General features: G+C 47.9%; 2 protein-coding genes across 4 annotated transcripts in view; one reads left to right on the plus strand and one right to left on the minus strand.

The window, feature by feature from the left end:
• Window positions 1–2,779, plus strand: part of LOC130518502 (dolichyl-diphosphooligosaccharide--protein glycosyltransferase subunit STT3B) — a 41,832-nt gene extending 39,053 nt beyond the window's left edge. The window contains exon 16 of the mRNA XM_057021120.1: window positions 783–2,779. Within this exon, the coding sequence (XP_056877100.1) occupies window positions 783–857 (75 nt within the window). The 3' untranslated portion in view covers window positions 858–2,779. The remainder of the gene's footprint in view (window positions 1–782) is intronic.
• The window catches only part of LOC130518503 (oxysterol-binding protein-related protein 10), a 34,393-nt gene continuing 22,474 nt past the window's right edge, over window positions 2,780–14,698 (minus strand). For 2 of the 3 annotated variants that reach the window (XM_057021124.1, XM_057021123.1), the window contains 7 exons: window positions 14,268–14,398; window positions 7,096–7,245; window positions 6,521–7,019; window positions 5,362–5,548; window positions 4,939–5,121; window positions 4,706–4,859; window positions 2,780–4,120 (listed from right to left, as the gene is read on the minus strand). In XM_057021124.1, the coding sequence (XP_056877104.1) occupies window positions 4,076–4,120; window positions 4,706–4,859; window positions 4,939–5,121; window positions 5,362–5,548; window positions 6,521–7,019; window positions 7,096–7,245; window positions 14,268–14,398 (1,349 nt within the window). In that variant the 3' untranslated portion in view covers window positions 2,780–4,075. Of the gene's footprint in view, window positions 4,121–4,705; window positions 4,860–4,938; window positions 5,122–5,236; window positions 5,549–6,520; window positions 7,020–7,095; window positions 7,246–14,267; window positions 14,399–14,698 lie in introns of those variants that run through there. The other variant, XM_057021125.1, reaches the window with a different exon arrangement.

The raw sequence follows: 14,698 nt of genomic DNA on the forward strand, positions 1-14,698 counted from the left end.
TACACTGCCTTAAAATAATAAATCTGCACGGTCCAAGAGGCGTGTGCGGAGGACGGAGAGTTGGGAGTAAAACTTTTCAAAAGACACCTGTAGGCCATTATTTCATTGGACCGGTGTAGCTCCAATCATCAATGCTCATTATGTATTTGTGGCCTAATTACCATTTGGGAAGTAGGCTAATACAGCGAATATAGACACTTCACTATACGCCCTATATAAGGCTTTTCATTTTTTGCGGCTCCAGACAGATGTTTCTTGTTTTTTTGGTCCAATGGCTCTTTCAACATTTTGGGTTGCCGACCCCTGCTTTACGCCATCGTTGGAATGTTTTTCCCTCTCCGATGGCACAGGCCAATTCCAAGGTGCCAGGATCCACCGTGCTTGAATAGAGCGGTTGAGGGAGCATGAGAGGCCATTTTCACACAGTGGTCGGTCATCACTGACCCCACTGATCACCTCTGGCTGAGCCGGAGACGCCGTTGCTCCGTGGTCGCCCTCTCCTGTCATCAATGCAAGATCCTAATGCAGCTCTGAAAAGAAGGTTTGTGTCATCAACGCAAAACTGCAGCTCCAAACAGGAGCAAATGTGACGTTTTAGACGTTTATCCAAACAACGTCCCAGCGAAGGTGTGTGATCAAAACATTTCATTTCATTCCTTTAGATGAAGCTGAGCTTCCCCCGGAGGCCACGAGCATCAAATCAAGAACTAAAAAGTCAAATGGAAAATGTGCTCTTGTAAACTACACTGTGAACCTGATCAGCTCCGTCTCTGTGTCACCAGACTGCCAAGAGGAAGCGAGGACACATCAAGAACAAACTTGTGGTGAAGAAAGGCAAGAAATTCCAAAAGAAATAATGCTGACGAAGACGGACTCTTCCAGGAAAACAAGTGCAAAGAACGTAGGAGCAGCTTAGGGAGGCGGCATTTATCAGGCACCTGATTTCAACAGGTGCCTGAGGAGGTTGAAACCGGACGTCTGGTTCACACCAGAACTCTTTCATTTCGAGGACTTTTTTTTAAAACTCTGTACTTGAATGTGTGGCGAGGTATAGGGCTGTCCCACCTGTCTGTGTCTACTAATTTGTGGTACATTTATTGTTTATTAGTGCAGGTATTGTGGTGAAGGAGCAGGCAAAACAGGAAGAAGACTCGGAACCTTTGTACCAAAGAGCCATTGACCTTGCTCCATGGCACACGGGAACTCTCCTGAGAAGGAGAGCAAGGGAGAGCTCGTTCCTGACACGTGTACAGAGGACTGTATGCGGTATGGAGGAACATCCCATCATCTGTAGAATCAACTTTAATATTGCTGCCATCTCATTTGTGTCTGCCTGAATCAACCACCCTTTTTTCAGTTCTTTAGGAAGGAAAATTAGCTGAATATGTAAATATGTTGTGTAAATCAAATGTGGAGAAGGATGATAATATATTGCATTACTGTGTTGAGGCCTGTTGTGATTAATTTTCTTTGTGTGCGAGTGCTAATAGTCTGGTGAATGCAATAATTCTGTACAGAGGGGTTCGACGTTGGGGTGGAAGAAGGAATGTGAATTTTTACGATGTCTCCCTGCTGCAGCCCTTGTTTTTCATAAATGACATGGAGTGTCCATTAGTGCTAGAGTTTGAAAGACAAAAGCATCCGTTTAAAAAAGAGCATATTTATGAGGCCTCCTGTCCTGCAGGGGGAGCTCGTTTGTTCTGTGTGCAAAGCCTAGTGCCTCACTGCTGGTCACGTCGCCTCATCTTGCTGCTTCCTTCAGTGTTGCTGAACACGTTTAACGGATGAACACGTGTTTTAAGGATGACTGGGGGAACCGAGCGCTGATGTCTGGGACTCCACCAGGGTTGTTTCAGTGTCCAACCCTGGACCGATGAGTGTTGGCGCCTCCTTCTGTGGTGGAGCTGTGTCCTAATTCCAAACTGCACAAAAGCCTTAAATCCTCCTGAGTGTGTGTTTGGTTTACGCTGTAGTCATGACATCAGAAATCATTGCTGCTGCACCTAAATGTTAATAAAAGCGTTGGTTTTTCTTGGAGATCGTTTTTGTTCCTGTTGAGTCGGCAGCATTGATCTGCAAGTGGTCGTTAAAACATTCAAAATAAGAAATTAAAATCCAGTTGGAGTAAATTGAGTAGAAGCGATGTGTGCAGGCAGCTGGACGTCTATCGCCACATCCTGAAAATATTTCCTTACATTTACGAGCTGATGCAATTCCTCTGACCAACCACTTTCCGATTTTCTTTTCTTTAAGTATCGCTTTAATAACCCGTGAATGGAGAAATATGTTGGCAGTTAATCTTTTTAGAAATGAATGTAAGTGAGCAGCTGTTGGTGATGAAGTTCAGAAGTAGCTGAAACATGAGGAACATCAGCAGTTTCCCTAAAATGTAACAGTTCTGTGTGTGAAATAGTTCATCTGCTTAATGGAATAACGAGTTATTCCAGCAGTTGGGATTTGGGACACAGCTTTGATTGGACGTTTTTTGGTTCATGCCTGTTGCTGCACTTTCTGCTGCGTCACCTGCAGCCCTGTTTCACCTGCGAGAAGATTGATTAGAAGAGTTCATGAATGAGTCGAGCGCTCAGACGAAGCCTTTGTGTTTGGTTCTTTATTCTGAAGTAGCGGAGCACTTCGCCATCCGTTTCCTTACTTGTTCTGAACTCTGTCCTCCGTTCCTGAATCTGTTTGATGAATCACTTTCTGACCTTTCAGAGTTTCCGTTTACATAGTTCTGTTCAACCGTCTTTGGGAAAAAAATACACTTTAATGAACACAATTAAGGAACTTGTTTTTATTGTCTCCCATCCTTCTGAAGAGTGGAAAGATGGCCGCTAGATGGCAGCATTGGTCTGAGATGGGTCAGCTGCAGGTTCAGACATCCCATATTCTAAAGTAGTGGTATGTATACATTACAACCCATAATGAATTTTCAATAGCTAACCTTGACCAAAATGTTGGTGGGGTGTTGCTAAATCACAAAACTAACATTCTACAGGGTCCAGCATGGTTGTACCAGCAGTTTTTATTCTAATTTATAACTTTTATTAAATTTATCATAAAGCTTTGTGGCAGAAACACTGCAGTTCCCAGGAGAGAGACGTCCTTCAGCTCAGGGAACATACAACTATTTATTTTGAAAAAGAAAATAAGGTCTCAACCAAGGAAGGATCTTTCATTCATCCACAGTCGGTACCTCCTCCATCGTGTCTGGATCAGACTGGTTCTGAGTGGTTTTACAATCTTCCGCTACAAGCTGCTGAGTTCAAATACAAACAAGGAGCAGGAACACGTGTAAAAGGTGAAATAGAACCCCCACTTGAAGGTAGCGAAGGGGAACATTTGCTTCTAAAAGAGGCTGCCCGGTCCATTTGTGGCTGGTGTTCTGGTGGCTTTTTCCCCTCTACAACCATCCAGATGCATCACCACAGGTGACCTGAGGAGGAGAACTAAAGGAGGTCCTAATTACACAGGTACCGCCTCGAGAAGAGAAGGGGGGTGGGAAGAGTGTCGGACGTGACAGGAAAAAAGTGTCACATAAAACACGGGAGGTCACATGGTATCGGACGTACAATGACGAGAGCGCACGGTTCAAATGTGGCTAAATACATTCAGAGTGCAGAACGATCAGGACCACCTCTGTACTGGATCTACTGGATCTACTCTGAGCAGAGGTGCACCAGCCACAGACGTCAAACGGAACGTTATTTCTAAAGTGCTCAACTGAACAACTGACAGCTACACTCGTTCTACCGAGGCGTCGCCAACGGAAAAGCAGAACACGGTCGTTATCTTAAAAAAGTGACAAACTTCATTACTGTGCGTGTGCAAAAAAGGCCTTGGCAAGGTGAAAAATAGAAATACTCTAGTTTGTTTAGTAATGCTATTAACCGTGTATAAAAACCTAGTTTAGCCCCGAGAGCTCCGGCCGCGGACCCAGCGGAGATCTCTTTGGCACCTGGCTCTGCGTCACTGACGGTCTGGAGGACTCTGAGGGTCCGTTGTCTTCCAGATGTCTGTCCTCTGGAGAGGGGGACATCGTCTACTGTCCTGGATGGGGGGGGGGGGGGCTCCGTCAGGTCGGCTTCCACAGAGGATGGATGTACATCCAGCCGTCTCCCTGGTGAGGAAAAATCGATAGTTTAGAAAAACAGACTTGTTCTAGTTTTGCTGATCCTGATACGGTCCATCAAGACCAGAAGGAGGGGTGGCCCAGATCTCCAGATGAGGATGAGGATGGACTTGTCCTATCCTATCTTCCACCTGTCCTCCCCCTTCTCCTCTCTCTTTACCCCCCCATCAGCAGGAGGGTCCCCCTACATGAGCCTGGTCCTGCTCCAGGTTTCTTCCTGTTAAAGGGGAGTTTTTCCTGCCACTGTTGCTTGTCTGGGGTCAGGCCCTGGGATTCTGGAAAGCGCCTTGAAACAATTTTGATTAAATAAAGATTGATTTGATTTGATTTGTTTCTATGCTGGTGTTTTCTGTGCATGTGGCGTCGGTCCAGCCCAGGGGGAGGGGCCCCTCGCTGCAGCGTCCTTTTTCCTGACTCAGCATGAGGGTAACATAACTAACTTCAGCTTGATTAACTTGATAACGAGGTCTGATCCTCACCGCCTACTCTGACCACCAGCTTCAGCCTGACCCCCGCGGTGACGCATCTTTAGCCTGACAGGATCTTTGCTACATTCATCGGCGTCTTCTGTACCTCTTTCGTGAAGTATTTGGGAGTCCAGGCCTTGTTGTCAGCCGCCCTCTGCTTCTCCTCCCCCCGCTGTCGCTCCTCCAGCCGATGTTTGTGCTCCGTGGCCTCGTCGATGTTCCCGTCCTTCAGAGATTTGGTGACGCGCTTCCAGAGCCTCCTGGGAACACACACATGGAGGACAACCCGTTAAGACGGTTCCTCCACGCCCGGCGCTCCAGCACCCTCCGAGGCTCCACCTGGACTCTGTCCTCCCCTGTCGCTCCACAGGCCGCAGCTTCTTCTTGGTGACGGGAAGTTTGTCGGTGTCGATGACCTTGGTTTCCCCGCTGCTGTAGGTGAACTCCAGCGTGCCGTTCCACTCGCCCTGAGCTTTGCACACGATGGTGTTGGTGGAGTTGTGTTTGACCTCCGCTGTCACCCTGCAGCAGGAGGACATGGTTAGCAGCTGAAACCGGTGGCTGAAAGTCTGAACATGTGACGATCGCTCTGGATCTTAGGTTCTGACGGGGATCTTTTCCTGCTGCAGTAAATCACCGTTGGAAACGCGCAGCCACAATTTTCCACAGTTACGTGTGAAATGAGTGGTGAAATCGGTGGCATAAGCCTGCAGAGTCCAATGGCGGCCGGTTCTCCTCCAGACCGACAGCAGCGACGCCCACCTGTGAACTTTGCCCCCGTAGAAAGGTTTGGTGTGGAAGGTGACGGTGGCGGAGTAGCCGCTCTTGGCACAGCTGATGGAGACTTTTCCGCCCAGTTCGACCCAGGGCACGGTGAGGATGGAGCGGGCGTAGGCGCTGGGCAGCGTGAAGACGTACTCCTCATCGTGCTCCAGCAGACAAAGGACTCCTGGGAGGGGGAGAGGCGAGGGCCACATGAGACGGGTGACTGACAGCTCGCTTCGTTATGGAGAATGAAGAGGGTTCTTATCTCAGAAAGGATATTAAGTCCATCTTATTAGACCCAGTAGCTTTGATATGAGATCATGAGATCATTTGTTTAATGCTTCCGTTGCTAAAGCCTGAGCAGCACGAGCCAGATTTGATGATTTTATCAGCAGAACTGTCTTTAATATCACCTTTTAGTCAGATTGATTTTTCAGCATCAGCTCAAGCCGAACACGAGCGGAGCGACGGCGAGCGTTGGCGACTCGGCAGCACATTCTTGGGATCACATGTCCATGAAGGGCTGTTCTGTCTCTGCACATCACATGTCCACACGAGACACCACGCCAGAGGCCCCGTGGACGTTTCAAAGTAAACGGAAAAATAGCTGTCTTCATTTAGCAAAGGGAGATGAAATAAAATACCCTCAGCAGTAAAATGGGTTCTTCCTCCTCTGGATGAACGTTTAAGCCGAGACGACGTCTGCACATTTGCTCTTTAATCAAAGCTAGCTCCATGTTTTCAGGCTTTAATGAGGTTTTTAATCATATTCTGATCATTAATTAAGCTTCGGGGGTGTATTTTACTGGTTTATTTGGCTTTTTTCTAAGACTAACAATAATTTATCTTGGTTATTTTACACTGTAGGACTAATTATTGTTATTAAAGCATTCAGAAAGAACCTCTGCAATACGAGATCTTTAAGACTGTAAAACAACGTATTTCAATAAATACTTTTCTTTGACATCTACAGTTGACTTTATCTTATATATTTTAATATATGTTATATATTTGAATATTACCTGTCCTAAATGTGTTCTAAACTTTTTCCCCTCCAGAGAAACACAGTTTAACTGATTTAGTCTCGGTTAGCTTGGCGAGCTTAGCTTAGCATGCACTGATGTGTCTCCTGTTCGGCTGTTGAGGATGAGCTTACCTTCTCCCACCATGGACACCCCTATCGACATCCCCATGAACTTGCTCTTGGTCCACACGTGGGCGCTGACGCACATCTTCCTCTCCCGACACTCGCAGTAGAACCCAGACACCGGCGGGTGATGGGAAACCTGCTCCGCCACAAATCGAACTCTGTAGCATCCTGCCGATGAATCCTCAGCCTGCTGGCTGTTGTTGGGAGCCCTCCCCTGATCCCGGGAGGACCCCTGGTTGGATCTGACCTGAGGTTTGACTTTTTCCCGAGGAACCTCCCAGGAACAATGGAAAGTCTCCCCCAGTATAGGGTTGTAGGGCTTTTTCGCCACCGCCCCTTTGCGCCCCTCGTGGAAGGCGGTCAGGTAGTACTCCACAAAACGGACTATTCGGTCTTCCGCTGTGGCTCCGGCCGTGATCGACAGGAACATGTCGGGATGGGCCATGAAGTTAGCGTACATCTCCAGCAGCGAGCGCTTCTCCAGAATGAAGGTTGGCAGCACCACCTAGAAGCAGCGAAAGCAAACGGTCAGAGCTGGAACCTCTGTCCTCCCGCGTGTGAGAAGGACAGTCGGTGCGTACTCGTGTGAGGTCCATGCCCAGTTTGAGCTGGGACAGAAGGTGGAGGATGATGCTCCGCTGGTCGTCCAGGACGCCCAGGTCCTCCTCGTCGTTGTCCTCTGTGTCCGTCAGCTCGTCAGAGGGGTTGATGTCCTCCAGCCCCATGTGGTGCTGCAACGACACGAAGATAGGGAGTCACTCAGAGCGGATCACGGGGCTGACGCACGAGAGCAGAACCAACCATCGATGGTCATTCATGCCTCTCAGCACGCGTTTGAAGCTACTCGTGCTCTGATGTCGCTGCACAGGTCCACTTCCTGTTCTGGTCCCAAACGGAGCAGCAGGTGACCACGACACACAACACTGAGGGCAGACGTTCAGCAGCAACATCTACGTATCGTCTCTAAACCATCGCGCACCCCCAGTAACGGAGAACTGGCGTCTATTGCAGCGGCCGCTGGGCGAGAGGCAGGAAGACGGGTCACCGCTCCGTCACGCAACACACACGAGGAACGATTCATATAGTCCGTAATCATCCTGATGTTCATGTTAGCGGACGGTGGGAGGAAACTGGAGACCCTGGAGAGAAGCTACAAAGACCTGGAACTGAACCGGAACCTTAACCAGCCGCCAGCAGCCTGTTAATCGGGTCATAATTTGAATTATTTCCTGGCGCAACGAGTCACGCAAACATGATAGTTGATTCATTTCATTCCCAACAAAGACAGGACAAATTCCCATTTCCTACCATTTGAATGTCATTGAACGCACCCTCCACCCTAACAGAGTTATTTCCATTTCATATCTTCACAAGTATCCTGGCAACGAGATCACACAAACTCATTTAGGCTGTTGTGAGACCGCGATGATGTTCCACCTCCAGGAGCGCTGCGGCTCTCCTGAGAGGTCTCCTCCTTCACAGAGCACCACGTCGTCATGCCAACGCTGGCATCTGCCAACGCTGACAGTAGTCCTTGATCTTTGGTCCAGCCTTCGACTGGAAACGCACGTAGTCAACTGGAAACACGTGGAGGTTAAAGCCAAGCTGACGCCTTTGATATGGGCTGTAACTCGGGGCAGGAAGGAGGCAGCGACTGATGTATAATGCAGAAAGCATCTCCAGCCTGTGGGCAACCTCTCCACACCCCCTCTGCCACTCCGCTCTTCGTCCTCCTCGTCTTCCTCTGTGCAGTAAGACCGAACAGATGCGGTGGTTGGCAGCTCTGGAGGACACTGTGGAAGAGTGGCGGGTGTCCAAAGGTCCAAAAAAAGGAAATCCCTCAACCTTTGGAAGGCATCACTCCAATTTTGAAGCTAACAAGTCAACAGCGACAGCTAATCTGAGTCAAAACACAACCCCCCCCCCACCTCTGAGCTGGAAGGGGGCGTTTCCTTTACCTTCACCGAGACCCTGACAGTTCTCAGTCTAATAAGTCTCCTTTTATTGGACCATCAGCAATAATTCTGATGGGACCTGAGCTGAAGCCCCCGGCAGCTGGATATCGTGCACGTCCCTGCAGAAAACAGGTCAGAAACACTTCAAAGGGAGGTTCCCAGGACCAGAGCGCTTTGCTCTCACCTGAATATTGCATCGCACGCATGCATGCCAAAAGCTGCACACATCCATTCACCCTGAACAGATGCAGCCAACGCACGCGCACACGCGCACACGCACACACACACACACACTCCAACACACGTGAGTGATGCATGCATGAACACACTAAGCACAGGAGTCCCTGGAGCTGGTTTGTTCTCAGAGCAGAGTGATATATATAGACATGAAATGGAAAAGAGGAGGTACCGAGGGGGGAGGGGGGCTGTTATGATTCCAGTGGTTCTAACTAATTAAAGAGCTGCTTGACAGGAACAGGAAATTACTGCTGAGCTCAGCACGTCCCTGCACAAAAACCTTCGTGGCTATCTTGAATATGGTGTTTGTCACTAGTTTAGACTCCGAATTGCCTTTTTCTTCCTCCAGGGGGAGCCATTCGTCTCTGGGCCATAAGAAATGACCATGGACATTGTTCAAATATACAACTTAAACATTCATTATAGACATTAGCTTTATTAAATGGTTAGCAAATTAGCTTTATTAACTAGATGTGGAATCTTGGCTTGTCCAGTAAAAACAGAAGAGAGCCAAGTTCTATTCATGGAAGACAACATTCGTTCACTCCTTTAGTCCTTTTCTGCCATTTTGGCGTCTCTCGCCCAGTTTAGCTTGGCTAAGGGACCAAAACAACTTGTTCTACATCATGTGATTGACGGTGAACAGCCAATTTCCCTCCGCCCCCCCTAGGGTCAGGCGTAAGGATACGGTAAAGGTTAGGTCCATGTTGGCGGTTACTTCCACACAGATATAAGTAACCAGATCAGCTGTTATGTTCCTGCCTTCCCTCGCAATGTTTTAAAGGAAACACAAATTATTGAGCCTCAATTTGCTGAAACTTGTAATTAGAAAACTGATAAATCCTCAGATATTCTAAAGTATTCTGAAGTATTTCCTATACTTGAAGCTAACTAAAAATCTATTGACACATTTGGTTTAGTTATAAGTTGTAAAGTGTAGATATAATGTCAAAACTCATTGAACAACCTGAATCTCAACCACATAATCATAAGTTTGTGTTATTCTTAACACAAACGTGTCCAGCGAACGGAATTTGCCTTCAAATTCCAGTGAAATGGAGAAAAACTAGAAAAACGGATCTGTAACATTTACCCAAAACAAGAGTTATCGCTGCGCTCCTCGGTGTGACATTTGACCCCGGAGATGAGAAAGAGGACCGAGTCGAGTTCTGAGGCTGGAATCATCTCACACACACACACACACACACACACACACACCCACACCCACACACCACACACACACACACACACACAGAGGAAGCAAACCCAAGCAGGCTGGAAACACTCACGCTGCACTGCTGTGAAGCTGCGTTCTTCACTTGCAAACAACTGGATCTCATCTCCAACACAGAAGAACCAGAAGATGGAAACACGCTCGATCCAGAGAGCTCGGAGCTTCCTGCAGCCGTGGAGCACCGAGGCTGTGTGCACCAGGGCTGTGTGCACCAGGGCTGTGTGCACCAGGGCTGTGTGCACCAGGGCTGTGTGCACCAGGGCTGTGTGCACCAGGGCTGTGTGCACCTGCAGCGTGCACAACTCACACTTCTCTCTGCTGAACTTGCAGATGAGCGAGCGGCTCTGGGTGGGAGTGAAGGGCTGAAGCTGCTGCTCCGCTCTGCCCACCCCCTCCTCTGACAGGGCAGGAGGGGGGGGGGGCGTCCCAGTGACGCTCCGCTTCAGTCCTTTGGGGTGGTTCCCTGCATCTTCCTGCTTTCCCTCCCTTTCCGTCCTCTTCTCACACGCTTAATCCTTTTAAAGATCTTTGACGGGGCTGGTTGCTCAAACCTTTTAGCTCCTCTTTGTTACGTTTTCACCCTTTATTTGGATAAGAACTCATCGGGAATCAGTGTATTCCTGAAGTCCAAAGTTTTGTTGGAGTTGGAATTTTAGCGGCGTCAGGCCAATAATACAGCGAGAAGCATTTGGAAACTCCAGCTGCTGCTGGACAGTGGCGCTGAATGAGGTCTCATTTTACAGAGAACACATTTGCTTATCTCGCTTCTCCACCCTTCCTGCTCACAAACGTGACGTCATGCGGGACTATTCCTGCTTTCCCATCTTCCCCTCCCCCCCCCCCATCCAGCTTGACACTCTCCACTTTAATTGACTTCAGTCTCATGTTTGATTCATCCGTCCTCTCCGCTCGTCCGCCCTCACGCTGTCGTCTCTCTCGCCGTTGTGCTCGCCTCAGCTCCTGTTCAGCCCATCAGTTATTCGCTTTCATCAGGCGCTCCCTCGCTTGTCTATTCTCCCTCTTTTGTGCGCTGCCAAACGGATTTCTGCCTTTTCCTCCACAGCCCCCATCACAAACCTTCATTAAGAAACTGGCGGCGTGGGCCGGACAGGGAGGAGTTCCCCGTTATTTACTCCTCATCAACAACATTAGAAGACACGTCGCCAGTAAAATCTTTAACAATTTTACAGTTCAAAGACCAAAGAACCGTTTAGGGTGATAATCCAGATTGGACACACCAGCAGGCTCCTTTGAGCCTTAATGTTGCGGCAGGAAATGATCGATAATAAAGGAAGTAAATGTCAGATTAATGAACCGTTTAACAAAGAGAACGCAGCATCTCTAGATGCAGCCGCGGCGTCTTCCTGCATCGGCGTCTCTTGGATGTTATCAGAAGAGCGCGTGGGCGTCTGCTCCAGCCTCAACTTCAAAAGACGCGTCAGACAGCAAAGTAGGATGAAATACTGCGCCGAGCTTTGGGGAAACATGGGGAAAATACTAAAATTAGGCTACAAAAGAAGCCAGCAGGTCGGTTACTGAACCCATTTAGGCTTGGGATATTCTGGGATACACCGGGATTGGGTGAATAAGCAGTCGGCACCAGCATCAGTTCTTTGAACCTAAATTAAAACATTCCTTTCTTCATGAGGAAAAACAGCGGCTGTGATGTGATGTGTTTGCGCTCAGCCAAAGTGGATTTTTCCCTCCTTCTGCTAAAGTCAACAGAGGGAAAAACCAATAACGTGTCGTAGCAGGAAAGCTGCTGTGAACAGCTCAAACTGGGCTGAAACCACCACCGTAGTGGGACGTTTCCTGTGGCTCCAGCTGCTCTGGCGCAGGAAGCTAAAGCAAAAAAGGTTTCAATACCAAATCAATACCTCCTTGATTTTAATCACTCAGCATAATGACACTTTAGGGAGCTTTTGTGTCCTTCCGCGACTCATCTGTCACCTGATCTTAAACAATAATCTGTGTTCATTCCCTTTCAGCAGCACCACTAAACTGCTGCGCAGATGTGCTGCGTCCTCTCTAATTTTGGGTGACATAGTTTAAAATACGTAGTTTGTCAGGATTTGTGAGATTGGGAAGGGGAATATTAGCTGCATGTAGCAAACATTAGCAAGCGGCAGCAGATATTAAAGCTACTATTATTAATATCCGTAGCACCACACGTCTGCTGTATCTCCAAAACCACCAAGTCCACGTGAAACACACACACACACGTTGTTTTTTCCTTGTAAAAGCTCAGCTAATTGGACTCCAGCAGACTCCTTCCAAAGCCCCCACAGCTCCAGACTGCGCTGCTGTTGGAGGCCACGTTCTGTGTTACGTCTGTTCTTGTCCTGAGGTCCTCAACTCAATGACGCAGCAGCACCTCTGTCTGCTCGCACTGTTGGCACATCTGGAATTTGGTGCGTGGCCATTTTTGCCATCGTTTGAGGCGTCTTGGCGGGTATCTGCTCTGGCTACTTTGTTCATAGACCTCTAATGTGCACTTGTGCTCCACAACATTGGTCACTTTGACTGAAGGCGAAATATCTGACGTTTAACTGATGCAAACGACTCTTCCTGTCAAACCGGGTCTAATGGGCCAGAGATGCAGCTCTTGCAGACAGCCATGACCACTGAGGCACCCGAGGCTCTCCACTCTGACAAATAGTGACCTTTGTTGGGCCAAAGTTTCAATCCTCTCTAATAGTTTTGGGGGTAAAGTGTTGAAACTGAGAGTTCTGAAATATGTAGTAACATAAACTAATTTTCTTTGTGAGTAGGAAATAGCAAACATAGTGATGGTCCAGTAATGAGGCTGGATTAGACAATGGAAAGAATCCTGTGCCTGAGCTCCGACCAGAAAACACACTCCTCCTCTCAGGCTCGCTCCTGAATTTACTAAACCTTTAGCACAGAACTTTTAGAACATTACCCATGTAAAGACCCTTATATTACATTCAACCTGGGTTTTGATGTTTATAACAAAAATCGTGGTTTTGAACTTATTTTGAATCATGAACCGTCAAAGGGAAAACGGAGGACTTTTCTGCCCCCTGGTGGACAAAATAAGTCACAACTGAAAACATGAAACCTACATTTACTGCTGAGTTCTGCCGCCTAGAAGGTGGAGGGGGAAGACATTCTAGATCCTAATATCACATGATAAAAAAAACAGTAAATCACATTAGATTCATCCTGAGTGTTGGAGGAAAATAATACCCGGACATTACTGCTGATCAAGACTAATCACCAGCCGGAGCTCAGATCTGTGCTGTATGTTCCAGACAGGTGCCTCTAATGTTGCAGAAGCATCAACCCAACGGATTTCTGCAAGCAGCAGCAATTTCCTCCATCTTCCCTCAGTCGCTCTCCTGTCAGCTGCACATTATGAGCCCAAATATCAAATGCTGCCGCCGCACTAAATAATTCAGAGAGCGAACCTTTATCATCCAGGGAAAATGTGGTTCTGGTCCTCCCAGTCAGGGCTGTTCAGGGCATTAAAGTGACACCTGAGTGTCGATCAGTGTGTTTTAAGGCAACATTCAGTTGTAAATGTGTTAAAAGTGTTGGTTCTGCTTCTTCCGGAGAGCAATAGTGAATATCGGGTATCGGTAATCATCCTTTATGAGACAACAAAAATATTTACACCCTGATTGAACCTTGTCAGATGGCACCAACTTATGTATTTAATGTGTGAAAATACAGGTTCTCTGTATTTAAAAAAAGTGACGAGATGCCAAAAGAAGCATTGAACAACAGCTGAGCCTGACACCTCCGGCCTGCACAGGTATTAACCCCTGCTGCAGATGTTCCATATTTCCTATAATAACCTCACGTGCCGTGGGCTTGAGTTCAGACATATTTCAGACTCATCTGGCCTTTTTTTCCTCTCTGCTGAACATGTTCCAGATCCCCCTGGAAGCTCCCAGCTGGAAGCAGCTCAGTTCCACTTTTCTACACTTCTGAGTGACCCACTTTGTCTGACAGCTGTCCTTGGAAGAACATTGCAGATGGAGTATTTCCCAAACCCTTGCACAGCACGCCGACGCTCACTTCAGATCAATGCTCTACGTTTCATATCATGTTGTTAACAAGGACAGAACCTGCACAGCCAGTTGAGACTGTGAGGAAAACCGTCGGAATACAAAGCAAATAAATATAAGATTTACAGTCAAACTGTTTGAGTTCTCTAGAATTAAGTGGTACATGGCTGAGCACCCCGCTCCGGGTTCAACGCCACAGCTAAACCTCATTTCTGGTTAAACTCCTGTTGGGTTATTTTATTCACTGGAAACTAGTGGAGGAGATAAATGTGGTGCTTGGTGGCATCTCTCACCTCGGTGCCGTGAGACGTGCTGCGCTTGCTGAGGGCAGGCGACGGCTCGGCTGAGCAAAGAGGCGTCAGGCCGCCGTTCTTCAGCAGCTCACCTGAAGGCGACTTTGGTACGGTCCACACGGGAACACCATCTGAAACACAGCAGCCCAGTGTCAGGGGGGAGCCCCGGGGGTGGAACACAGCTAAATGATGGATGATGCTTCTGTCCAGCTTGGCTGTGTCGCCCTCTACAGGTCACGTTTGGTGTTTCTGCCTTTATTTACACTCCAGAAGAGTTGTGGGGAAAATCCAATCTTACAGGCAAGTAGGATCCTCCTGTTAAAGTAAGCTCAGTCTGAAATAGGTCCGTTTGTTCCCCCACATCTATTTTCTTGGGGTTTTTTTTATATTTGAGTGTTGTTAATGTAGCAGAGGCACTTCTCACCTTCGCT

This window comes from Takifugu flavidus, chromosome 21, assembly GCF_003711565.1.
Source record: "Takifugu flavidus isolate HTHZ2018 chromosome 21, ASM371156v2, whole genome shotgun sequence".
Taxonomy (NCBI): Eukaryota; Metazoa; Chordata; class Actinopteri; order Tetraodontiformes; family Tetraodontidae; genus Takifugu; species Takifugu flavidus.